The sequence below is a fragment of the Sparus aurata genome, chromosome 14 (assembly GCF_900880675.1).
Source record: "Sparus aurata chromosome 14, fSpaAur1.1, whole genome shotgun sequence".
NCBI lineage: Eukaryota > Metazoa > Chordata > Actinopteri > Spariformes > Sparidae > Sparus > Sparus aurata.
In genome coordinates, this window is record NC_044200.1 from 18,295,948 (window position 1) to 18,321,506 (window position 25,559).

Sequence of the window (25,559 nt, forward strand, 5' to 3'; positions counted from 1 at the left end):
GAGTATTTAGACAATGAGACAAAAGCATGTTATTTCATTAGTTTTATTTACACGCAATTTTTTGAAATGCAGAAACAAAATGCAACGCATCAACAGTGTCACAGTTAGCCAGTGTTTGTATATTTAAAATCATAAGCCATTTAAATCTGGAGAGAAAAAATAAAAACATTGCAAGAACCAACGCACATAACACAAATGCCAAGGGAGCTGCGTATAAAAGCAAAGAGGGACAGATCCTGTACGATGAATACTAACAGCTTATAACAAACCCTGCCTGCGGGCCAGCTCGTGTGTTTTTGACATGCAAAGAGTTCAAAGGTTAAAGTGTAGTGTAAGAAAAAAGGGAGGAAGTCAGTCTGGCAATGTGATTAACGCTCGTGTTGTAGGTCAAGTGGAACACGTCATCAGGTCTGAATGATCGGTCAACCTGAGCAAAGCTGTCAAAGTCTCGTGCTGTTCAGAGAGTCGTCTTAAAGCTACTTGGCAACATGTGTGAAGTGTCTTTATAGAGTCACAGGGGAGTTTAACTACTTTAACACTGAGCTGAACGTGTGTTAAAGGGCAACTCCACCAATTTTACACATTGTGTTTTAACAGGTCTTGAGTATTACTACTGCATATGTGAACAAAGTAGTATGAAGCCTTGTGTAGCTCCAGAGGAAGCTGCATGCAATCTGATAATTATTCTCCAGTGATTTCACTCAGTGGCCAAGTTGCATTTTGGGTAATGTAGTCACCAGGTTTTGAAAAGCGGTCCAATCTTACTCTGCATTCATGTGCTCCTCAAATTATCCCATTTTCCGAGTTGGGTAGTCATTTTTCTGGCCTCGGTGTGTCAGAATATGAACACCAAAGAGAAGTTGTTTTGCATTTTACAAACATGTTTTTTAAAAAGACACTCAAAGCGGAAAGTAGCCTTCCTTTTCGAAACCTGGCACCTTCACAACCCACAGTGCACTTGAGCCACTGATTGACATCACTTGAGGCAAATTATCAGATTACATGCAACTTCCTCTGGAGCCACAAAAGCCTTTTTTTTTTCTCCACAAGACCTGTAAACACACTTTAATGTGTAAAATTGGTGGCATGACCCTTTACGGAAGCAGTGGGGGCGAGACCCATGTGAACAGAAGTTGTAAAAGTGAGCCTAAAAGATACAATGACTGCCTGGTTAAAGCACAGCTTATCATCACAACTTAAACCACGACCAGGAAATCATCTTTTTTTTTTTTTTAAACAATGAAAAACAAACGAACCTCAGCGACTGCAGAGCACGAGGTGAAACTTTTAAAGTCTTGAGCGAGTGCTGAGAGCATCCTGTCTGCATCCATGACGTGGCTGGTGGTTAATCGAAGGTTTATGTCCATGGCATCATTCCCTGAGAGTGAAGAACTGCACACCCCGAGCAAAACACACATCAGCACTGGTATTTTTTTTTTCCATTTCTTTTTTTTTTTTTTTTTTACTAAAAAAAGGTAAAACCTCACTCATCCCATTGAAGTTCCTCAAATGTTCACTTCTTCTGAATGCATCGACTACTTTGGATCGACCACAGTGGCTCAGAATACTTGTTTTGTCTTTTTTGCTAAGTGAGAAGTGGCACTAAGTTGAAAAAGCTCAGGTGTAGATATGGAAGTTTCTCAACCTTACCTAGTTTACTATTCGCACATAGCCCCCCCCAAATAACCTCCGGCTACAGGGAGAAGAGGAAACCAGAACAGACAAGAATCAACACAGGATCTATTCAACTGGGGGAGAAAAAGGAGTCGTGAAAAGGGTTTGAAGGTAATGCTACTCAACAGATGGTGATCACATGAACTCTAAAACATCCACATTTACAAAAAGTATGTGTTAAAGATAAAAAAAAAAAAGAAAGGAGCGAAAAAACCCTATAAAAAAAGGAAAAAAAACCCTCAGAATAGCCGAGGTTTAAGGGTCCAAATATAATAAAATCATTATCTCTTTCAATTAATAAATACATCATTCAGAATCCATAAAAATAACACATTAAAAAAAACCATCACAGATAAAACGAGAAATAAATTAAGCAGGATATCAAGCGAGTCGTTCGTCATCGGACCCGAGCGAACGACTCGCAATTCCGTTTTTAAACAAATTCAGAGAGGCAGCACTTTGACTCAGAAACACAGATCCCCAGTGCACATCTGAGAGGATACTTTCGCACAAACCTGTGCGAGTCTAACGCACCGATTTAATTTTTTTTTCAAACGGGGAAGAAACGTGGCAAAGTGCTGCCTCTCGCTCTGTCCTCTCCTCCAAGTCATTATTGCTGGTGTGATTGAGATAAAAGTGGGGGAATCGAGGGAAGGGGAAAGGGGGCAAGCATGAGTGGAGAAAAGTACAAACAAATAAGCACCATTTTGAAATATCAGTTCTCCTCCGTTAGCACCTCGTTTCCTCCTCTCAGGGCCAGAGGGAAAAAAAAAAAAGAAAAAAAGAAAAAGGACCCTGCTGGAGCTTCTTCTTCGCTCCTCCATCCCGCTCAGATCGTCAGCCATGAAGCGAGTAAAGGTTGAAGGGAGGGAGGCAGGCAGGGAGGAAATCTTAGTAAATGTGATGCAGATGATGTTGGCATCAGAAGCAGTAGAGATCGTGCTGCTCCCCGGCAAAGCGAGCATTCCTGTTGTTTCTGTTTATTAGACCTCCGACATCTTTGTCTGTTTGAATGCCTGCAGGAGCTTCAGTCCAGCTTCTCCCTGCGGCAGCATTTCATAACATGCTCGTCGTCTCCTCTTCCCGTCGCTCCTTTTTTTTTTTTTCTGTTTTTGTTCTGCGTGTGCTTGTAGTGAAGTCGTGCACTTGCTTATTTCAAATCCAATACCCTGTCTCCTAAGCATGCACAGTGAGCGTGTTGTTGTTGTTTTTTTTAACGTGTAAAGGTTTCGGTTTAGTCGTCTCCAGGCGGTGAGTTCTTTCTTTTTTCCCTTCTCACTTCTACGGCACAAAAGTGTCTGGAAACAAAAACGCAAATTGTTTTTTTTCTTTTTTCTCATCCCCGTGTTTTCATTTTCCCGATGAAGATTTGGAGTGTTAGACGAAGACGCGACTGTGTCTGTTGAGTTTCAGGATCTTCCCCAGTCTCTGTTTGGCTGTGGCCATTCCTTTTTTGGGCCGCTTGCCTGAAGAAGGAAAAACAAAAGGAGACTGAATGTTAATGGAGATAATTAATTAGAAGAGAACTAAGCATAATGCTGCACCGCCTAATCCAATGAACATCGGTATCGGCCGATATTCACGATATTCAAACTATCAGCAGATAAAAGAAAAAGGATTTTGAATTTTTTTTCCAGATACTGATTTTTTTGCTTTATTCCCCAAACAAAGAAAACTTAATTACTAAACAAAAATAAATGTTTTATAGTCGTTTTTAAAAAAGGAAAAACATAATCAAGTTTTCTTTGGAGAATAATAATTTAAAAAAATGTATCTGACAAAATTTCCCAATCGTACATCTTCAATTACACATAAAAGAAAATAAATATTTAGGGCTGCAACTCAGGGACTATTCCTATAATAATATATATTAGTTTATAATTATTTTCAACTGTCCAGTATTTCTATAAAATGTCAGTCTTTGAACATCAGAATTCCCTAGACCACAAGTTGACATATTTAAGAAATTAAATGTTTTGATTAACAGTCCAAAACCCCCAGAACAATTTTAATTTGCACATTTTGTGTGGAAAGTTGGGGTAGCTGGGGTAACTTGTAAACTGTATGTTTACATTTAGTTATTTAATGTCATGTTTGCATAAATTCAACTTCCTCTAAATCCACATTCTATAAATGTGTAAATATTTTTTCTCATCACATTTGAGAAACTTTCCCTCTTCAGCTGGTGAGCGTGAAAACATTCGTCTGCTGTCTCTTCACAGTAAGAAGTTAAAATAATCTGCAAACCTTTCGTGGCCTGATTGCTGATAGGTGGGGGGTTGGGGGCGTGCCTCTTGGAGGGGTGCAGCGGTGGAGACATTGAGGGGTCACAGTACTGGTAGTCCGTCTCGGGGCTGCTGCCGTGGCTCCGGTTGAGAGGGCTGGGCAGCCCCTGATTGTCCCAGGCCTCGCTGCTGTTGCCCTGGCTGTCCATCGGGCTCTTGTCCCCCTGCAGTCGGTGCTGGTGCTGCGCCGCCTCCCTCTGCTCCAGCGGCGAGCACTGGCCGGGGCTGGACCACCAGGGTTTCTGGGGCGAGGCTACCTTCTCCGGCTTGGAGGAGCACAGCAGACCAGCCATAGACAGCATCCCCTGAATGGCCTCTTCTGTGCTGGGTGAGGTAGGACGTTCTCTGCAGGGAGAACACAGGACTTGTTTACATCTCAGTGCGTTTAAAAACAACAAGTGACGTGACTATTTCCGGGCATTTCTTACCGTTTGAGTGGTTTGTGTTTGTGCCTGAGTTTCTGGCCAGACTGGTCCAGCTCTATGGTGTGCCCTGAGCCTTTCTGGTGAGACGAGCCCTTCTCCTCCTCGTCCTCCTGGGAGCTGTCTGAATCCTCGTCAGAAGAGGACGACGACGATGAGGAAGACGACGATGACGATGACGATTTATGCTGCATTAACAGAGAGAGAGATTTCATGTGATTGAGCCGCACGTACTTCGGTGTGGAAATCAAGGTGTCAGGACAGCTGAGGGCTTTAAAACAGCTCAGTATTGATTGTGGTTTTCCTTCCTTTCAATCAGTGTGACACATGATCCTGAGGTTTTTACCTCTGTGGGAGAGTCACTGTCTGACTCCATGTCTGACACCCCAGAGTGTCCTGAGACTTCTTCCCTGAGTTCAGTCTTCATCCTCTCCAGACCCCCTGGCAAACACACAAACACACTTTGAGTTTAAAATGTTCATAATGATTTAGACTCTGCTTATACATGGGATTAACAATGATAGGAGCTCAAAGTAGTGACTTACTGAGGACTGTAGATTTGTCGACCGTGCTGTGCTGCTCTTGACCGTCGTGTGTCCTCTCCAACTTCACATCCACACAACTCTTTGGTGGGCCCTGGCCAACAGGTGACCGCTCACCCTCCGTCTTCACCGGGCTGCTGCCTGGCCGCCTCATATCTCTGCACGCACAAAGACACATGTTTAAATGATGAAACACGATGTAACCTCGCCATGAAATAGAGAATCCTGACTGCAGAATAATAATAAAAGTCCCCCGTTATTTGAATTTAAAAAAAAGCATTTGTCATGAAGCTGCAAAATCAAGAAAAGCTCTGAGCCTTCATTAATAAGAAAACCAAAGTGAAGCAAGCTCTCACCTGATGATTCTACCGTTGACCAGCATTAGCCGGAGGTGGTTGTCGTCTAAAGACTCTGCAGCAGCAGCCGATGCAGTCGACACTTTGTTGAGCTTCCCATGAACCTTGGCACAGAACGCCTCATCCTAAAAGAACAGGACATCAGTCAATTAACGTCACCTATGCTATATTTCTCTGATTCACCGAATAAAAGCAATAAAGCTTAATTATTTTGCGAATAACAAAGCAGATTTTGTGATCATCCTCCTCACCTCCTCCAGCGGTCCCACCTCCAGCCTCCTCAGCACCTCCCTGGTGTGCCGCTCCAAGATGTCCAGGTTCGAGGGCACCTTGGGGGCCTGTCGCTGCTGCTCCCTCAGCCGCCTGGCCGCCCTTCTCGCTTGCCGGGCCTGGCACAGCTTCTCCAGTGTGGAGCGAGTGGCCGGGCAGCCGTTTGATCCAGATGCTACTCCACACCCACTTCCCTGAGATTTCACTGGCTTGCTACCGCTGACCGGTTCCTCCTAAGAAGCAAAACACATCATGGAGACAAGTTACTAAAGAAGTCAGAAGAAGTTCATGAATTTCCTGTAAGACGTTTGAAAGTTTTCTGTTCATGTAGCCTCATAATCAGCTGTCAGTTTGGCTTTTGGCTTCCTGTGGGTGGGATATGAAGCTGGGCCAAACTTTTGAGTTACGAAGAGTAACAAAGTCCATCAAACAAAACAGAACAACAGATCACAGTGGTACAAAATTAGTGCTAAGTATAGCAACAGAGTGCTCCTCAAAAGCACATCAACAAGGCAAAATGAATCTGGTAACAGCTGTGTATAAAAAAGACAGAGAAGGGTCTGAGGACTGACTATAAGGTGCTACAAAATGCTTTGGCTGTTATTTGTTTTCAGGACAATTTATTATCATTAAAACCAGCACTAATGCATCTATTCAGAACCTTAGCTCCTCTCAGGGCTGACAAAAATAGCTCCATATATCGTATATCCTTCCCTCTTCTTTCCCTCTTACCTCCAGGTAGCGGATTTCCTTAGTCAGCTCTTTAATGAGATGGTTTGGCCTGATATGATCCGGTACCTCACTGGTGGGCTCAGTCACCTTAAAAACAACAGCAGAGCACAATGAGAACAGAAAGAAGTCTGTTGTTGATCACTGACACACATCCAGCAGATAAGAACAAACAGCGGTGATGTCTCCGACCGTGTAACAATAACCATCTGGACAGTTGAGGTGACTTTGAGAACTCTCACCTCTCGTTTCAACCAGGTCCTCAGTGCACTGATTAAAGCCTTCACTCCCTCCACTAGGTAGGTCGATGGCGGACAGTTGTCTTCTCGTAGCTCTGAGTTGGGAAATATAAAAAGAGTTAAATCTGTTAAAAAAAAAACAGCAGAGAGAAAACTGAAAAATGTCAAATGTCTCAAGATACATAATATTTAGACCTTGGTGGAAAGATTTAACCTGATTTAACCTGACCACCATTTTCTATATCTCCCGCAGGCACTTGTTCTTTATATAATCCTGTTTAAATTGATCTAACATAAAAATCGTTATAGCCAGGACACTCGTTCTTTCTGCAGCAGAAAGCCGAGGCTTCCGTCTTCTGCCTCATCACGCTGTACCGCCATGATGAGGTCATTATGTTATGTAACATACGGTGCATGTCGTGACAACAAGCAGTGACAAATGGCGGGAGAGGAGCAGAGAAGAAGGTTGATAATTGTCAGAAAGCGATTGAGAGAAATTAGTCAAAGTCAGTCGTTTGGAGCATAACATATTCGGAAGTTTTGATTATAGTGTGGTGGCACTGGGGTGAATTATAATTACTGAAGTCTGCTTAGTTTGGTGTAAAATAACTGCCCTCCACTTCATACACATCTAAGTCACAAGTGTTTGATAACCACATCTGAGGGAAAATGTGCATTTAAGTACATATATATTATCGTTACTGATCTAATTCTTTGTCTCAAAAGTCTTGAGTGTTAAGATGCATTTTGTTCATGTTTCTACATTTTTCTACATTGTTTTGGATCAATACATTTTGTGATTCTTAAATATAATGTCATTAGTTTTAAGCCTCTCTAGCTTAAGTTGTACAGATTTCAGGGATATGAATCATTTGGAGATATTCCAAGAAATGACATCACTGAAAGCAAAAACCCTGATGCAAGCGTTTCTTTTTATTTTGTCAAAACTGCATCGGTTTTATTCTTGTGGCATCGGAGCGCATCGATACTTTTGCCAGTGGAGATAAAATGAATCCGCAGCACAGCAGTTTTGGAGCCACTCTGGGTCTGAGCCTGGACCGTTATCATAACTAATATTGTCTCTGACGGTAGCAATTTTAATTCCATCATTTAGACTGCACACATTTGAACAGATGCTCCTAAAAAATCAACCACCTGCTCTACATTTACAGCCTTTTATCCATTTTTATTCATTGTTATAGTTCTGACAGATCCGATATGTAAAACGTCTTACTATATATATAATAATGTGTGTTCTCGTCTCTGTGTTTGTACATATTAGCATTTGTCTCTCACCTTTTAGCATTTCCAAGAGGTTCTTGGCCACATACCAACAGATGGCCTCAAAGTACGGAAACTTAAAGAGGTCTGGGGTTTTCAGACGACGCTCCATTTCGTAACACCTGCAAACCAACAGATGGAGCACAAAATGGTTCAGTGATAAACGAGAAGCAGATTAACATAAATGGAGCCATCCCTGTATTTAATGTGCTGTTTACCTGAGCTGCATGCCAATATTGAGGTTGTGAAGGAAGTTCCCTCCAAACGCCATGCAATCCTGAGAGGTGAGAACAGCATGGATCCAGCCTGCAGGGGGCGCCAGAGCACAGAGGTTTACACAACGTACACACAGACTGACATCCATAACACACTAAAAGAGATGACAGCTAAATAGATAACTTAATAAAAGGGTACTTCAGCATTGTAAGAGTAAAATTCAAGAACATTCAAGGTGCATAGACTGACAATTTCCACTCTCTTGAAACCTTTATCATCACATGTAAATTGTTACTATAAAGGCAATTTTGAAATATCTAAAATTACTGTTGTACCCACTGTAAAAACAACTTCAAGCATAATCCTAACATTGAAAACATAACAGTTAAATTTTGGGACTTTGTACGAACAGACATTTACGCCACTTATATGTCTGATCGCACACAAAAAAACTCCCGTTTCAGGACAAAAACAAACTACTTTCCCTCCCACAGTCCGCCTTTAAAAAGATAAGGTTGTCCGTTAAATGACGGGTTCTCCCTCCGATAAACATTCCTCTTTCTACAACATAAAGTGAGAGAAAGCAGAGTCTAAGGGGGTTTTCTTTAAGTCTGATAGACAGGCCTGATAATGCACTGGTTGACTGACCTACTGTGCTCTCTGACCCCCACTTAATTCCCACCTCTCCACACCCTCTCTGCTAAAAAAGCTCTTCTTTACAACACTGCTTCAGCCTGCTGAGAAAGCATTGCTTGAAGACTGATTGTCCAGCAGTTGACGGACTGAACTGAGCTTTGTGTGTCCGGGTGCACGGAGACAGCAAAGGAACTCAATCGGCTTAAAAAACTCTTTTGAGAGGCTGATGGATGGGTAATTGTATGACTTGAGACGTTAGCGCCACTGTTGTAAGAGAAAGCATGTCATATTCTGTTAGTGACACGTAACACAAACATCTTTTTTACCCTGCTAGTTAAAGTAATGTCAGCTTACAAAGTCATGTGCAGGGAAAGCTGTGATCTGCAGCATCACTGCTACTTTCATCATATTATATAATAGCACGGTTTCTCTTCATTTTTCCATTGTAATCATGATCATTAAGAACTGTTTGGGTAGTTGCTCAGGAAGAAATTCCCTCTCTGTTATTTTCCCCTGGCAATGACAGAGGACCTTCAGGAGGCCTGTATTTTCCTGGCAGCAGCCCTGGGAAGCATGATTATTTTCACTTTTGAATGCATGTGAAAAGACAAACAAATCCCGACAACAGGTCAGCTGGGTTGGCACTCAAGAGTTAGTCAGACGACAGCTGCACCGATTACGTTTACACGTGCAAAATATTCTGTGTTTTGCCCTTGTCCATAAAAAAAATACTCTAACTAAGTCGCTTTCACAGCTACAGAAAAAGGAATATCCCATGATATTCCTGTTCCTGACATTTATGCATATCCAAAATAAACCTGTTGATATCCAAGTCGTGATTTTCAAAAGTAGAAAAGACAAGCCCACATCTCTGTTTGTAAGGAGATCTCCTTACAAACAGAAATGTGGGCTCGTCTTTAATCTGGCGTCTCTACCTTGGATGTATCAAGAAAAAAAGAGATCTCTACCCCAGCCTCCACGCACAGAGATGGCAACATAATCAGGCAACAGTGCAGCGCAAATTCATCTCAACATATTCTAATTCTACATGTCCAAAGAATGCTACTAAAACCCAAATAGTGTCGGCATATTGATCAATCCGGAAATGCTACGTCCAAATTCAGAATATCTAAACAGAATATGCTGTTTACATGACACCATATGAAATCAAGAATGTTGACATATTCAGGAAATAGAGTAATATAAGGTGCATGTAAACATAGCCACTGATACAACAATAGTGAAACAGATAGCTGTACTGCTTGACCAAAATGTATTGTGCTCGGAAACCAGGTTTGCTTTCATGTTCTGAACAATCGAGCCTAGGTAGTTTTTTTCATTAGACCTCAGTGATGCTTTCAACACACTGAACCACAATGTATTTCCTGATGGACCAGAAACAACGTGGAACTTTCTGGCACAGTCCTGAACTGGTTTAAGTCCTACTTGAAGGATGTGGAAACTACTTTGTGTTGATTGGTAGGAACACATCAGTCTGAATAGCTGCGTTTCCACCCTGGAAATGTGTTAAAGCAAACCGAGCATAAGAAAACTGGTGTATGGCTTTAGACTTTTAAAATGGTGGCTATAATTAAAAGCTTACATACCGATCAGAAATGTTCAGTGCTGCAAACCCCACCCCCACAGTTCCTGTACTTTTGGAAAGTACTACCCCTTGAGCAGGACATTTTTAGGAGGTAAAATATTGTCACCAGGGCTTAATTTAGACCCTGACCCCTACAGTTGGAAATCCAAGTTCCTACTAAGGTTCCTAGACCCTGGGGTAAGTTCCTGTGGTGGAAGTGTGGCTAATGTCTTCCTGTTTTTCAGTACTTGATGAATTTGTAAAAAGTCAGTGTGAACACAAGACCAGACCGGAACCTTTTCCTCGGTCCGGACCAGGAGGTGAAAGTAACATCAAAGTCAGCAGGAGAGGAACTTGGGACTTTATGATCAACAGAAACTTCACACAAGCATAAACAAAGCCACAAACCTGTAGGGATGAGCAGGGTGGTTCCTTGGGGCACAATACACTTGTAACACTTCTCCACTTTGTCCCCAAAGAACACTTCACTCTGATTGGGCGAGGAGCTCCATGCCTCATATAGTGCAAGGTTGGCGGGAGTGGGTTTGATCAAGTAGAAGACCTTCTCACCCTGAAGAGCAGAAGAAGAGAGATTTTTCAGTAAATGATGGGCGCAATTCCGTGAAACTGAGATGTTGTGTGTCAGATCGAGGCAGCTGTGGTGATGCTGCCCTTATAAACACCCACGAACACCTTGAAATTAAGGTCAGCTTTAGTTCATGGATGAGGCAGGGTAAGATCATCACAACGGGCACAGCAGTGCTGCCCCCGGAGCTGCCTGATGAATAGATGTGATGTGAGAAGCAGTGTGACCTTTCAGCAAGTGGTAGCCAATCAGCCGTGACTGCCTGCCCTAAATACCTCCGTATATACAAACACACTGAAAATCACCGAGCTTGACAAATGAAAGGCCAGCGTGGTCTCAGATTAAACCACAAACAAGTGGCTAATTTAGCCTGAAATGTGTCATTGTCAATTCATGCCTGATTTCATGCACACACTCACCCAGAGAACATGGTACCAGACCGAGGTGCCCCCGAAGTCTATGTGGAAATCTGTGTAGCTGTCCTTGACTCCCATTAGGCAGTACTTCTGGACAAAGGGCTTGGGGAAGAAGGAGTCATCTGGCCAGTAGTTCTCTACCCAGGACATCTTCTGAGCCACGTCTGGCACCTCCACCAACTCTGACATCCTTATTAGGGAAAAAAAAGTGTGGTTAGACTTTAAAACAGTTATTAACACTTGTCTTAACTCAAAGTTAACGATTCTCTTTACTGTCATTTTAAGTTTACAGTCAGATATTAATGAGTTCATAATGGGTTTTCTGTCATAAATATTACTGTTCCAATAAAGAAGCAAACCGATTCAATTGTATTAGTATCGATTAAATCCTGACAAAACACATGTCTACCTGGCATACTGAAAACCCAAACATGTAACTGGTTTCAGCTATGTAACTGAAGTTGATAACTGGTCCAGGCTACTGAAAGCTTATTGCAGATGTATTTGTATTGGTATGTATGCAAACAGAAAACAAAAACATAGCTGTCAACAATTACTACAACACCTTCTAATTCACAAAGGAAACTGATAATAGTGTTTAAGTTCATTTCTGACTTCAGAAACTGTAGTTTTGATTTGTTTTTTGTTGTTGTTATTGTGATTTGTCTGGATATGTTTGAAGCTAAATGCTAAAAAAAAGTTGATCATAAAAGGGAAAGTTTGACAAAGTGAAACTACTTAAGATTTTCTTGATAAGACTGGACGCTCAAATACATTTGCAAACATAAACTCTAAAAATTGTTGACATTTTTGTCACACAGCCAGTGTGTGACATGCCTCGACTGACTTGCACTGCTTGCGTTAATTAGGACTCTGTGCTTCCTGAAGCTCTTCCTTGAGCCAACAGAGCGATCAGGAGTATAGCTTACTTAGTGTCAGAGAACTCCAGGCTGATGAGGTTGAGGACCTTCGGTCGATGCGGCGTGGTGAAATACTTGATGAACTCGCTGAGCTTCATCTTGCTGTCCGCCTGCCGTGCCACATCTATCACATCGATGACTTTGTCGCCACCTACATGGGAGACAAGCACCACTTAGTCCATATTACATCAGATGGAGAAGTTCTGTAGTGTTGAGTGAGAAATATCTTCAACTTTTTAATTGGCTGCTGTAGGCGTTGGGTTCACTGGGGTCAGTGGCCTGCTGGCATCTCCATGTGCTTTTAGAGATCAAGCCCTGAGGGAAACTGGCACCAATATGGCAGCGTGGGGAAGGGTTGTACAAGCGAGACAATCTGTCAATCTGTCCAGACCGGCAGTCCCTGAGGAGGGGGCGTGGGTGGAGGTGAGAGGGTTGCTGCTTTTAACGCCTATGTGTGCGTGGGAGACCTCAAACACAGCGGCGAATACGTTTATAGATGTGAGAAAGACTGTACATGTACAGGCTTCGTGTGGCGCATTTTTGAGCGTAAGAGACAGAAAACAGATGCTTAAAAAGGAAAAAGAAAAAAACAAGTCAAAGCAGAGAATACACAGCTAACAGTTGGGACGCTACAAATCACACTCGGGTGACAACTGGGGCCGGAAGTAGGGCCGAGCTGCAGTGTGTGCAGCAAGACAGCTGGTTGTTGTATTTTCCCCACACCCCTCCCACTCACCTTTTTTATTGCCCCTTTGCGTGTTCTCCCTCCCTCCCCCTCAAACACACACACACACATACGCATACACACACACACACACACACACACACACACACACACACACACACATACACCTCTGAAGGCCCAGCTGGCCAGCGTCTGATGACAGAGAACAGCTGGAGTAAAGGCAGTCAGTCACACAGTGAAAGACAAAGCTGCATGGAAACCACACAACGCCGAGCTCAAACACCAGCTTCACAAACCCGACAGCAAGAAGCTTTTTATCTTGTCCAAAAGCTACAGTACTGAAGCCGCTTGAGAGGCACTTCAGCTACTTCATGTCCTATTGTTACCACCATGATATATCACTATAGCCGGTAATGTTAAAGAGCACATTAATTAGGGTAATAGCAGCAAATATATCTTTGTCAACCCGAAACTCTTACTGCACTACAGAGCGGCAACATGAATCGATTAATTTGGGAACCTCAAGGAAAAAGTCCAAACATTATTACTCTTTAGCTTGTTCAAAAGGTAGTTTTGTGATCTCACAGATGTGTACTGTCTGTTTGGAAAGATAAAGCACCTGCCCGGGGTCAAATGAGCATTTAAATCCAGAGACGCTATGATCTTCTTCACTGGAAGAATGTCAAGTCAGCTGCACAGCCGCCTGAGGAAATGTTGGATTTAAATGTTGGCTTTGGCCTGAGAATACATTTCATCATTCTGAGCAGTAAGTTGATTTCTATAAAGATCTCAAATATGAATTCAAAGACAAAGCTTGCTGTGGGAATGCAGGCAATAAAGTACAATTCTGACTTCTCCTCTTGGGGTCTGTGTCGACTATTGTATAAACGTCACAGATTTATATTTTCTTCAATGTGTGAATCTCTATCAAACCTTTGCTCCAAGCTATATTTATGGACCCTCCATCATAAGATGCTCAATCGTGGGCCACACACGAAGTTGGCTACACAACTGCTTCCACATTAGTGAGTCACAGAAGACATCAGCGTCCACTCCTGTTCTCTCATTGTCTTCTAACTGTAAGAAACGTAAGCCGACACTCAGTCCCTCGGTCACAACACCTGTGCCTTGGCTTAATGCTCAATAGGGCATGGGAGAGCGAGATAAAGTGAGAGGGGGAGTCTGTAATCTGAACTTAATGATAAAAACACCAGTGGGCTTGGTAATGGTCTTGTAATAGGAGCCGGGAAGTGGCAGGCTGTTTCACTAAGGAAGCGTTGTGGTCACATAGAGGGTAGTGAAAGCTTAGACGTCACTCATTTAGGACTCATTCAGCCATCGCCTGATGCCCGATAAGTGGGTTAAAACCCCATGAACCTGGAAACCTGTTCATATTGACACACAGATGGCGCCTGCTCAGCAATGGCCACTTAGCTGGCTGCCGTTGGGTGGTTCATAAGCTTTTAAGCAGACTTGAGGATACTGTGTATTCCAATCCACATCATTCCCAAAGGATAAACATTAACGAGTTATTGTTAATTTGATACAGCCGACAACACCACAGATACAGTATGCAACATATCAATGTTTAAATGTCGATTACATATACATATTTTCTTGGGTTGTGTACCTATTGCATAATCTTAAATGTTTCCAACCTGGCTCTAATGCAGAAACTCAATAAGTTTACTCATGTTAGCAGTGCATTTAATTTTGTCATCAGAGAGTGAGGAAGGAAGTTCACAGGCAGCCACATTACTTTAAATCAGCTGGAAGCTAGCTAGCAACACAACACAACAAGCGTGTCTGTGGGTTTGAATTCAGGTCAACTCTCACATAACTCAGCACTGACCAGAGACTTGTTTCTCTTGATTCTTGAACAATCTGGGTGTTTATTCCTCAAGAATGCTTAGTTCTGCACCCGACTCTCCCCCCCAGAGGTCCTTTTAATTAGATTTTTTGCATTTAACTTACCCACATACTGCTCGACATCTTTGACAGAGAAAGTAGGAGGAGGTAGCTTGAGTCCCAGGCCCTCCATCTCCGTGACCCCTATGGGGTAGTTGAAGCCGTGTCTCTCCAGGTACCTGGGTGTCACCTGCTCGCCCTTCATCCGCCTCATAATCTCCTCACCACTGAAACAAGACAATACAAAGTTAAGTAAAATTTATCTGTTAACATTTTATTGGCATTTTCTTTACATAAAGGCAACATTTTGAGTGATTTGAGTGCTTCACGAGATGACTTATATGTCAGTGTTCAAGCTAACAGGTTGACAGATGAGACAATTGTTATGTGTCCAAATTGATATCTACCTGGCGAAGGTCCTGTTCTGGAGCTCCTTGATAAATACTGAGGTTCCAGCCTGCACTGGCTTCGATCCATCGTCTGGCTCCGTGTAGTCATGCCTGTGCCAGTTGTGGCGCTTTTTCACTGCAACAAACAGAGACAGCAGAGGTTCACAGGGATGTTTCATTCTAATTTCATCATGTCCCTCTCGAAGCTCCCGAAAGTGGTGAATTATGCACGTTGCCACCACTTTTTGTAAGGACATGAATTCTCCACTCAACCCATGTGCTCAGATTGAAATAGAGATGGAGGGGGGGTTTGTCCAATCAAAGCAGAGGGCTTACAACACCATTCAATTAGCCGGTTAATGTCTGCCCTCTGGGCTCCTCGAGGTTGACCCATCCCCCCAATTGAAGAAGAAAAAAATCAGACTTGCAGAGAATGACCCTTTCCCCCTGGGACCAGTCCAACATACAGAGACAGGGGTGGGAGGGGAAACGCTGAATGGAACAAGGGTAAGACATGTAAATGTGAGGCAGAGAATGAGAGGACAGAGTTTGATGAATGAGATATATACATGTTATGACTGAGATGAGAGGGAGACGAGAGGGAGACGGAGAAACAAAAAGAAAAAGCCACTAATGACAAACAGCTGTACTTACTCAGGGAGGGTCCTTGTAGGACATCACAGTTGGGACAGTGGTAAACATCGATATCCACAGCCTGATGCTCTTCTACCTGCACACAGCTGGAGGTGGACAGGAGACAGAGTTAGAACAAGTTCACACGCTTTCAAAACACATTTAAACCTGATACGAGCTCTTCTGTCACACACGCAAACCTCATGTGAAACTTCTTTGTGGCAGTGTGTTTCTTGAGAGCTAGGCAGCAATTAAAAATTGCTTCAATCATTGATGAATCTATTTTATAATGTTCTGATATATAAAACATGCCATCACAAGAACTCACAGTGATTCCTTCAAATGTCTTGTTTTATTGGACCAATTCTCCCAAAAAAAAAAACATTGAAACTTTTTGAAACTCAATAAAATACCGGGCAGTTTACGACCATAAAGGATGAAGAAATCCAGAAACCAGTCACCAGTTCAAAAATGATTTCTAGGCTCTCATTAGTGAGACATTTTGAGAGAACAGAGGTTTAAACTGTTTCACTAAAGCAGATGTGCAAGTACATGTATTAACTCCAGCAGTGTTGACTAAATGTGCACTGTTGAGTTCATTGTCTGCCTTGGACAAGTTGAAACAGTTAAATCACACCCAAGTGAACGTCAAACTCTGTCAAGCACCGTTTGTGTTACCAGAGGAGATGTCAGGGGTTACAAGTTCAGGATAAACAAACACTGAGGAACTGCAACGTACAGTTTGAGTCTAGAAAATGACCTTTCCTCCTATCAATTTTTCCTAACAAATGTACAAGTTGTCAAAGATATAGGGCTTCAAGAAGTGAATGGTAGTTACATCTAAGCATCTATTAATAACACGAGTGCTATGTGATAGTGTAAAAACAAAACAAATCATGATGTGATTATTTTTGACAGATACTTTGATTGCGATATGATTCTCAAAGAGATGATGATCATTTTTCCTTCACAATTTCCATTTTCACCAAATAAAACTATTAAAATCCTGATGATGTGACATTTGTTGGATCTGTATCAAACAAAATGTTTTCTAATATTTGGAGAACAAGACTGATATGTCAGAACATCTATGCAGCACTATACTACTTTGTTATAATTTTGTCATAATTATTGTTTGTTAGTTTAGATTTAGATATTTTTTGGTTGTTGCCCGATTCACCCAAATCAAAACATCGCAACTTCAACGATTGGTAATGTACTTTGCAATATTGCAATTCAGTTTTTTTTTTAAATAAATGTGCAGCTGTATTTTACACTTACACATATTTTAAAAAGGAACTATACACAATTTGTTTTCACTCCGATGTTGAAATAATGGGAGGTTTCCTGTACTTCCCATTCTGGTCATTATGTGACAACAGCATAAGGTCAAAAACTTGGCTGTGCATCAACCGCTTGCACAGATAATGACATTTGCTGCAGTCTCGCCATTTTCTTCCTTGGATTTGCAATGGTGCTAACTCTACCCCCGACCTTCCTGCAACAGCCGAACCACAGGCACCAACACACATGCATTCCTCTGTTGCATACCAGAGCCTCATTCCAGAGCAGCATGGGTTGAGCAGCAACCCAGTTGCCATTCAGCCTGAATGGACACCAATGGCTATTTAGAGGTATAAAGACCTGCAAGGTGCATGTTTGTGTGACTCAAGCATGTGCGCAAGTCATTTTTATTGTTAAGTGAAGTGCACTAAGTGGTGAAGAGGTCACACACAAAGGACCCTCTGTACTTGTAGGCCGCCATTATGCTTTTCATTTTAAAGTGATTTTCGAGCTCTGAAGACAGTGAGCGCGTTTTATGAGATCATATGGCATGTCCCCACTTGACCTGGAAAACCATTAAACATCATCTGGCTGTATCTTTTTTAGATGTCTGTTACTCCTCTGGCAACCCGTGGGGATTTATTTATTTTGCTTAAACGCTAAAAAATAAAAAAAACATTTGGATAACTTGGACAACATAGTCTGGAAAATCTGATTTAACTCAAATTAAGAGCCAGATACAAGAGAACTGACACCGGTCACTCGCTTCAGTTTGACAGTGATTGACATATAAATGATGGATTTGTTGCTGGTGTATCCTCTGCTTTTAAAAGGCAGACGCCTGCAGGAGGGATGGAGCTACTGGCAGCCTGCTATCAGCTTTGATCTACAAGAAATTGCAGGAAACTGTAAAGGAAATAAAGCTGAGGGCCATTAACTCATCAGGAAGTGGTGAGCTCGTGTGAATGCTGGCCCCAATCACCCCGGTGAACTAACAGGATATAAACAGTAGCTCCTGCACCCCCGTTCAACACGTATGCAATCGTGTGCTATTATTGGCTGCACTGCAAACATCCACTTGTTGAAAAACCGCATTTGCAAAGCAGACAAGCATATACAGTATAACTGTCAAGACAATGCCTCCAGGGGTAGAATATACAAATATACAAAATGCAATCAATAAAACACAGAGATAGAAAGCTGCCATCAGTAAATGCTATAATTCATAAAAATCGAACACCTCAAACACCTCTACCGTGTACCCTGAAAGAGACAAATCCCTAAAAAATGCATGTGTATTAAAGAATATCTCTGCACCTGGTATGTCCACCTCTTGTTTCCACTATAGCACGCACCCAAGCTGGTATGGACCCCACAAGTCCATGCAAAACCTGATGATCCATGCCATTGCATCATGAACCGACAGCAGCCCTTAGAGAACATTGCGATTCCACAAAAGCCTGGCAAACCGCATTCCCCAACCCCCTAACAACTGTAAAAGCAGCTTTCTAAACAAATGCATCATCAGCTCTGCTGTTACTGGTGGAATGTCTCTGCTTCAAATGTCATTTGCCATTAAAGATGCCAGTTTACATCAGAGTTATCTTTTTCACAAGTTGCCTTCAACTTCAATAGAAAAAGAAAAAGCAAACCTGGGAAGAAAATCAAAAGAGGAAATGCCAGAAAGAGGCTTAAGAAACACTCCTGCTCCTGCACGTGAGCAAGCGGATGACCAACAATAACACAGTGCAGTGCTTGGCTGTAGTATTAAGACTAGCTCATGTATCAGGAATCTTGGTTCAAACATGTGCCTGTTCGCTGGGGGAAAGCATGAGTCACACACAGCCTCTGCCATCAGCTTTGTCCTGGTGCGAGAGCAGCGAGGTGACTTTGTTGTCCTCAGCTCACTTTCTTTATGTAATGCCACAGCGGGAAATCAGGGCACTGTGCCACATACGCTGGCCTGACTCGGGTTTATGCGTCACCTGTAATGAGTATTGCTTAACAAGGCACCCGCGCTTGCAAAACTGTGTGGACTTGAGACAGAGAGTGTAAAAAAACGGGGTGAGGAAGCTCAGCTGAAAGAGAAAGAGGGCCAAGTATTTTCTTCCTGCCTTGCTCAGGCTTTATGATGTGTTGCATCATCGCAGAGCTGGTGAGTGTGCAAAGAGCTCTTGAACCAAAGTGAACCTCAGTTGCTTCGAAAGCACTCAGAGCGAGGATCAGATTGGCGAGGAGAGAACTTGCGTCATCTTCATACTTAATGAGATAGTGTTATCAAATGTTGTGGGACAACAACAGAGCGCATTGTTAGAGGAGGTGAAAGAGAGTACAGTTAATGTGTCACAGAGATTAAAACAAAACCTTGCCTTATTCACACTGGAGGCTTATTGTGTGACGGCACTGCAGCAGATTACCAAGCAAAACATCCCTTCCTGAATGAGGAGATGTGTGTGTACTTGGCTAAACCCCTGCCATCAACAGCCCCTCTCCCTCCACTTCCTCTCATCAAGGGCCTCCTTCCTGTGTGACTGAGAGGGCTTATTCATTAGTCCATGCACTGTGAGGGGTTCATTGTCCTCCATGATCGTTGCAGAAACACAAAAGCTGGAGGCGGGCATCACCATTATTTTAAGCTCTAAATAACTGCTCTGCATGGGGCAGCGACACGCCCATATTAGGGATCTGGCAGATCCCTAATGGATGGGTGGTAAGAGATAGAGATAGAGAGGAGATGAGGGCAGTTAAACACACCTGGCTATCTTTATCTCCCACAGAGGAGCACCTGACTCCTCCGGCCCTTCTCCCTAATGCACTCAGCCAAAGCTTACATAAACAGCACAGGACTTGGACAGCGGTAAGAGCCACTGAGCCCTGACAGATGGATAGGGATCTGTCATTTTGGCCTTCCTGGTTAAATCATTTTAGCAAGCAATGTGTAAAAAGCAACCCAACATCCCTGCCGTGGTTACAGCTTTGAAGGAGGCCGGGGGCTTCTCTGTAGTCAGCTGGTAAACAACAAAAGAGGCTCACTTTGTTGTTTATGGGGCGTCATGGGAGCCCCGGGGAGTTTTAACAACTTAATTGTTTTTGGTGCAGGTTGAGTTGCCTTGAGGCTCCGAGCACTGAGGCTCTTTTTTCACACATGTCTTCAGCGTGGTTGTCTTAAGGGCCCCCAGCGCCCCTGTAAAACCTACAAAGTCATCAGTCTTGTGACTGTCTGCTGCTGAAACACATCAGAGGACAAACTCAGTCTGAACCCACCTTAAGACTGACTGGTTTGTGGACACAATCCTCTGTCTGCGCTTGTTGTTAAGCATCTTCATGACTTCCTGAATCCAAAACACAATTAATAACTGAGCTGTCCATTTACATTTTGGCCAGTCTTGACAGTTTTCCATTGAATTTGGATCCAATATGATTAAGAGATCCAAATCCATTTACATTTCAAAAAGCTCTAGTGTTTAGGATTCAGGGGAAGAAAAGGAATCCAACAATCATTATCATTTTGTCATTACTTTGTCATCATCTGAAAATAAGAATCAACAGGGTCCACCACATTTCCAGAATAGTCCAGAACGAACAAACCAAACACTGGCACGTCTTCATACTGCTTCTTTTATCCAACCAACAGTCCAAGACCTGAAAACCCTTAATTTTGTTGTCATAACTGACAAATAAAAGCAGCAAATCCTCACAGTTAGGAAGCTAGAGCCAGAAAACGTTTGACCATTTTACTTGAAAAATGACAAAAACAAAAAATACATTTCAAAATAGTTGATTGACTTTCTTTCTATCGACTTATTGCAGCTCTATTCCAGAGTGATATATCTTAAGCCAGAAGTGATATATCTTTAATATCATAATTCCATCTGACTGCTAATCAATACATGAGGCCGTTGACCCCTAATCAACATTGATTAAACTAAGAGTAATGCAGTTTACCTGCCCCCATGAGACAGCCTTGTTAATGAATGTAAACACTGCTTTTAACAGAAGCTACGGTGTCGCTCTTTACTCTGGCTTATTAACCTGACACACATCCAAACAGACCATTTGAAATGCCTTTCTTGGAAAACACCGGTTTAAAAAAAGAGAAGAATCTTTCCACTCGTCCATCCATTCACTTAGCGTAAACATTAAAAAGGCACTCTGAGAGGCTATCCATCTCTCTTTAGTGTGCTCACACTCTGTGCGACAGTGACGGATCGTGCATTGAACTTGGCTAGCCAGAGCGCCCATCAATCTTTCCTTCTGTCCCCATTGCACCCCACTGGTCTATCACCACCCCCCCACACCCATACCTAAATCAGACAATGGGCGGACTGGAGTGCTTGACACCTACGCCGGGGTAAACCCTGTGATCTCACTTGACCCAGTGAGGATTTCCAGCATGCCAACATCCAGAGTGTTGACGTAAATTGGCATCTAGGAAGCCCTGGAAACAATCCATGTACAGAAGCAGGTCTTGTAATTAGGCAAGTCTCTAAATGGTAAATAACAGAGTTCAAACTAACATTTGTAATCCAAACCACAGGACCTCATAGTGGGTTTCAGTGACTGCCTAGAGGATTCTGTCAGAGCAGTGCCATTCAAGATAAATCTGGGTCACGAGAGAATGTAATTTTCTTGTGAAATGGTGGATAGTTTTAGCCCTACAGTGCTTTTCAGATTAAACTATTTAAGCAGGGAACCAAATCTTTAGTTGATCAGATCAATGAATGGCGTGCCTTCACACATAAGCCAAAAGGTTTAAGAAGCACTGCAACTAGGGATCCAGATATCTATAACACAACATGAAGAATGTTATAATTTGACCATAAAAAATTTCCACTGCAATTAGGTCGCCAATAGAAAGTTTTACAAACTATTGGCATTGACAGAACTTGGCCCAGATATTAACTGATGGCTGCGCCGCTTCAGCCAGTCACAATGGGACGTATATCACCGATTAATCAACAGTATTTATTACTTTGTTTAAGATGTTCAGTTGAACAGGAATCCAGTTACTAAGTCGAAGATTTCCATCACTGTCAATTTGTTTTCCCGCCCAGGTGGTGGTACATCGGACAATGTCAGATATTATACATTACATTTGTGCACGCAAATGTCTGAAAACGACTATACTATTGTCAAATATTAGTCGAGTTGTTTACTTACATTATGATAAAGGTTTCGATATTTTGTTCAAAGTAACTGTGTATTTTCTTTGGTTGACTGTTGCTATAACTTTGAGGAGAGAGAGTGTAAGGAAGGAAGTCTGCAAACAAGACTAAAAATCAAATGAACAAAACTTTAAAACATTACCTAATTTGTGAACATTTCTTTCTGAGTCACGCAGATAGATTTTCACTGGCAATGGTGTCCATTTAATGATGAGGCCAACAACTCCCATGATCCCACCCAACACATGTCTTTTGTTTGTTTTGATTGAAAGACCTCTACTGCCAGAAATTAGATACAAAACTCCACTGATCGACCTGATCTAATAATAGGCCGCTTTAACATCGGACCACAGCAGTGAAGTATATAGATTTTAAATGTGGGGAAATCAGATATTGGCAAATACTCTGAACTGAATCAGTATCAGGGGAGGAAAAACTTGGTGCAACTCCAACAACAACAAAAATTACTTCACTGATCACGCCTCCCAAACAGATAAACCACACAGGGTCCTGTTTACCAGACCCAAGTCCTCACCCCATAAGAGTCCCCGTATTGTGCACCAAGACACTGAGAGATACAGGTGATGGAAAACAGGACACTTTCCAGAAACTGAGGCAGCGAGACAAAGTCCCCAACACAAACGACAACCTAGCTAGCACATTGACAAACGGGCACCAGGAGGTTGAGCTCCTCTCCTTTCCACTCCATCGGCGTGCCACCATCCACAGCCAGAGAATATCCCTTTCCTTCTGGCCAGCCTCGTGGGAAAGAGGCAGGAAATGTGGCCGTTTTTGGAGCTCTGCTCTGTGTGTGTGTGAGTATCTGCTTATTAGTCATCAATGGGGGAAGCTCCAACATTTGTTCCTTTTCTTGCTGGCGCATGACACACAGCCAGTCTTTTTTGGCTCTGATTCGCCACAATCGCTGGCCGCCAAGTTTTTTGGCAGAATGCTGAATGTGGTTACGCAATGGCTTCCGTCATTTCAACACGAGCAAATACAGATTATTGTATTCATAAACAGTTGCCGTGGAGATGCGCCCACACAGGCTGATTCAAAGAACGGGCATGTGTAACTCTTGTCCAAGTCGGCCTATGGACTTAGAGCAACGTCCATAAAAAGTGACAGTTGTACAGTCAGGTCTTGCTGACTACATGTGTCTGACACACCAAATATAATTTGTCTGACTGCAAATAGAGACTTCTTTCATTGTTGATTACTTTCTTGATTAACCGCTTAGTTGTTTAATCTGTAAAATGTCAGGAAAATAGGAAAATCTGTGTGAAAGTCTGTGTTTACCAGAGCCCAAGATAATGTCCTATTCTATCCACAAGCCAAAGATATTAAGCTTACAGTCATGAGGGAGTTTAAAAAAAAAAAAATACAACTTGACATTTAAGAAGAGTGACTCATAATTTTGACTCCCTTCTGTCTTCCTCAGACAGATTAATTGAATCTTATCTGTCAAAGTAGTTGCCAACTAATCGATAAATTGCTTCAGCTCTCATAAATCAACAAAAGTTATAACACAAGTTCTTGATAGCTTTGAGGAAATCTCGTAATCCTGCTTGTGTAACGATGAGAGCAGACAGTGAGCCACACAACAACCCTGTCTTGTCTCTTTGGCAGGTACCTGACACAATATGTACAATTAACTCAGTCACCCCGAAACCATAAAGAATAATCTTAACCGCAGAGCCTGGGGTGTTTGTCTTACTATCCCGTGTGGACTAGAACATGTATGACTGAAATCAGACATTTTAGTCCCTACATGCCCAGACACAAAAGGGTTTGATTACACAACATCACATTTCCCATTTTGATTCTGACATCACTCGCCCACACACACAGCGTGAATCACTCAACACATCTGTAACACCACTGGCCTGCTTGTAACATGAAATGAGGAGAAGACGCTTGAAAATAAGACAAAACATAACCATAAAGCAGTTCAGGGATATATTCCAGTCTGGTCCCCTTTAAGAAGTCCCCCTGCTCACCACTAGGGGTCCCCTGCCATGTGCCTCCTCTGCTTGAAAGGGGGATTTAAATTTCTCAAGCTGTCAATCAAAAGCACGACCATAACAAGCTCCTTGTTCTCTACCATTTGCTTTCTTATAATATAAAACACAAGATACACACCAAAACACAAAAAACACAAGTTACACACACAGCTTGAAATGTGTATGTTATATAAAAAAAGAATATTAATTAACCTGATGTAACAATAACCTGGAGATGGAGTCCAAACAAATGTAAGTTGTTTATAAAATAGATCTCATGTGGATAAGTTTGAAGTACATGGGTTTGGCTGCGGTTGCCATTACCTTGAATAACCCAACTTGGTGAGCCAGATTCCGAGGTTTTGGTCCTCACAGCGGTACACAACAACCGGTCCAGCTGCATTATCTCATAAATCAAACATTTAACTTATCTCTGAAGCGATAACGAGAATCAGGCAGACATGCAGCGCCTGTATGTCACGATGACCCCGGCAAAGCTTTTGATCACTCAGGTTTGACTGACACAGCTCGGCGATCCTAATAGATCCGCGTATTAGTGGATAAAAACTACTTGCTTTGGGCAATATTTGAGTCAATAATGTTCCTTATCGGCATACTTACAAAGAGCCGATACATGTCGTATGTTTTGGTGTCATTAGCAGAACAATTAACAGGATTTTTCAGAGAACGAAGCCCCACTTTCTTTCGTAAAGTCGTGTCAATAGACGGTTTAAAACCCCCGTCGCCCACCGCTAGCGTTAGCAAGCTAAGTTAGCTACCAGACTACACCGCTCACAGAACCGTCGCTTTTCTCTGAGAAACAACCAGTGTTTGTCGCTTCCCATGAGCCACATCCATAGAAGACATTATAACCGACGTACCTGCCGTGAAACCAGTCTTTACAGATGTCGCATTCGATCATAAACCGGCTCACATCGTAGGGCTGCCGGCAGACACAGTACAGCGGGGCCGCCGCCATCTTCCTACTGTCCCCAAACAACGCAGGAATGGAACGGGGCGGGGATTTAACCCAACGTCCGGAAATACCCGAGGGCCGAGCCGAGCGCGCACGAGATCCTCCATTCTCGGCGATCCCACCTCTGACGTCAGTTTCCAAATTATTCATTTCCATCTGGTTGTGTGGGCACACCAACAATAGACACAAACTTTTTCCAACAAAGGAATGACATAACGGGACTGTTTGGGGGATTTTGTCAATTTTTATTATGGTTAATTAATATTATTGTATATTATAATTCAATATGGGGGCTTATTCTCAGCGACATCTGATCATTTGTAGGCTAAATAGAACAACATTTGTGAGCCTCATAGGCC

General features: G+C 42.5%; 1 protein-coding gene across 1 annotated transcript; it reads right to left on the minus strand.

Moving 5' to 3' along the window:
- Positions 1-27: 27 nt before the first annotated feature.
- On the minus strand, positions 28-25,220 carry kdm7aa (lysine (K)-specific demethylase 7Aa). Its single transcript, XM_030439848.1, has 18 exons — positions 25,106-25,220; positions 15,794-15,879; positions 15,158-15,275; positions 14,817-14,977; positions 12,167-12,308; positions 11,241-11,427; positions 10,644-10,806; positions 8,017-8,104; positions 7,814-7,920; positions 6,521-6,612; positions 6,282-6,368; positions 5,531-5,782; positions 5,280-5,404; positions 4,927-5,081; positions 4,728-4,822; positions 4,388-4,569; positions 3,922-4,304; positions 28-3,140 (listed from the first exon to the last, which is right to left on the minus strand). The coding sequence occupies exons 1-18, from the start codon at positions 25,201-25,203 to the stop codon at positions 3,052-3,054; spliced, it is 2,610 nt and encodes an 869-aa protein (XP_030295708.1). The 5' UTR covers positions 25,204-25,220; the 3' UTR covers positions 28-3,051.
- Positions 25,221-25,559: the final 339 nt, after the last annotated feature.

Bases quoted from the DNA above. Each gene is read 5' to 3' on its own strand.
- kdm7aa (XM_030439848.1), bottom strand. From the start codon at position 25,203: ATGGCGGCGGCCCCGCTGTACTGTGTCTGCCGGCAGCCCTACGATGTG. The intron at 6,613-7,813 runs GTGAGAGACAAA...TTCCCAACTCAG, and splicing joins CCTCTTGGAAATGCTAAAAG to AGCTACGAGAAGACAACTGT. The intron at 4,570-4,727 runs GTAAAAACCTCA...CTGTTAATGCAG, and splicing joins ACAGTGACTCTCCCACAGAG to CATAAATCGTCATCGTCATC.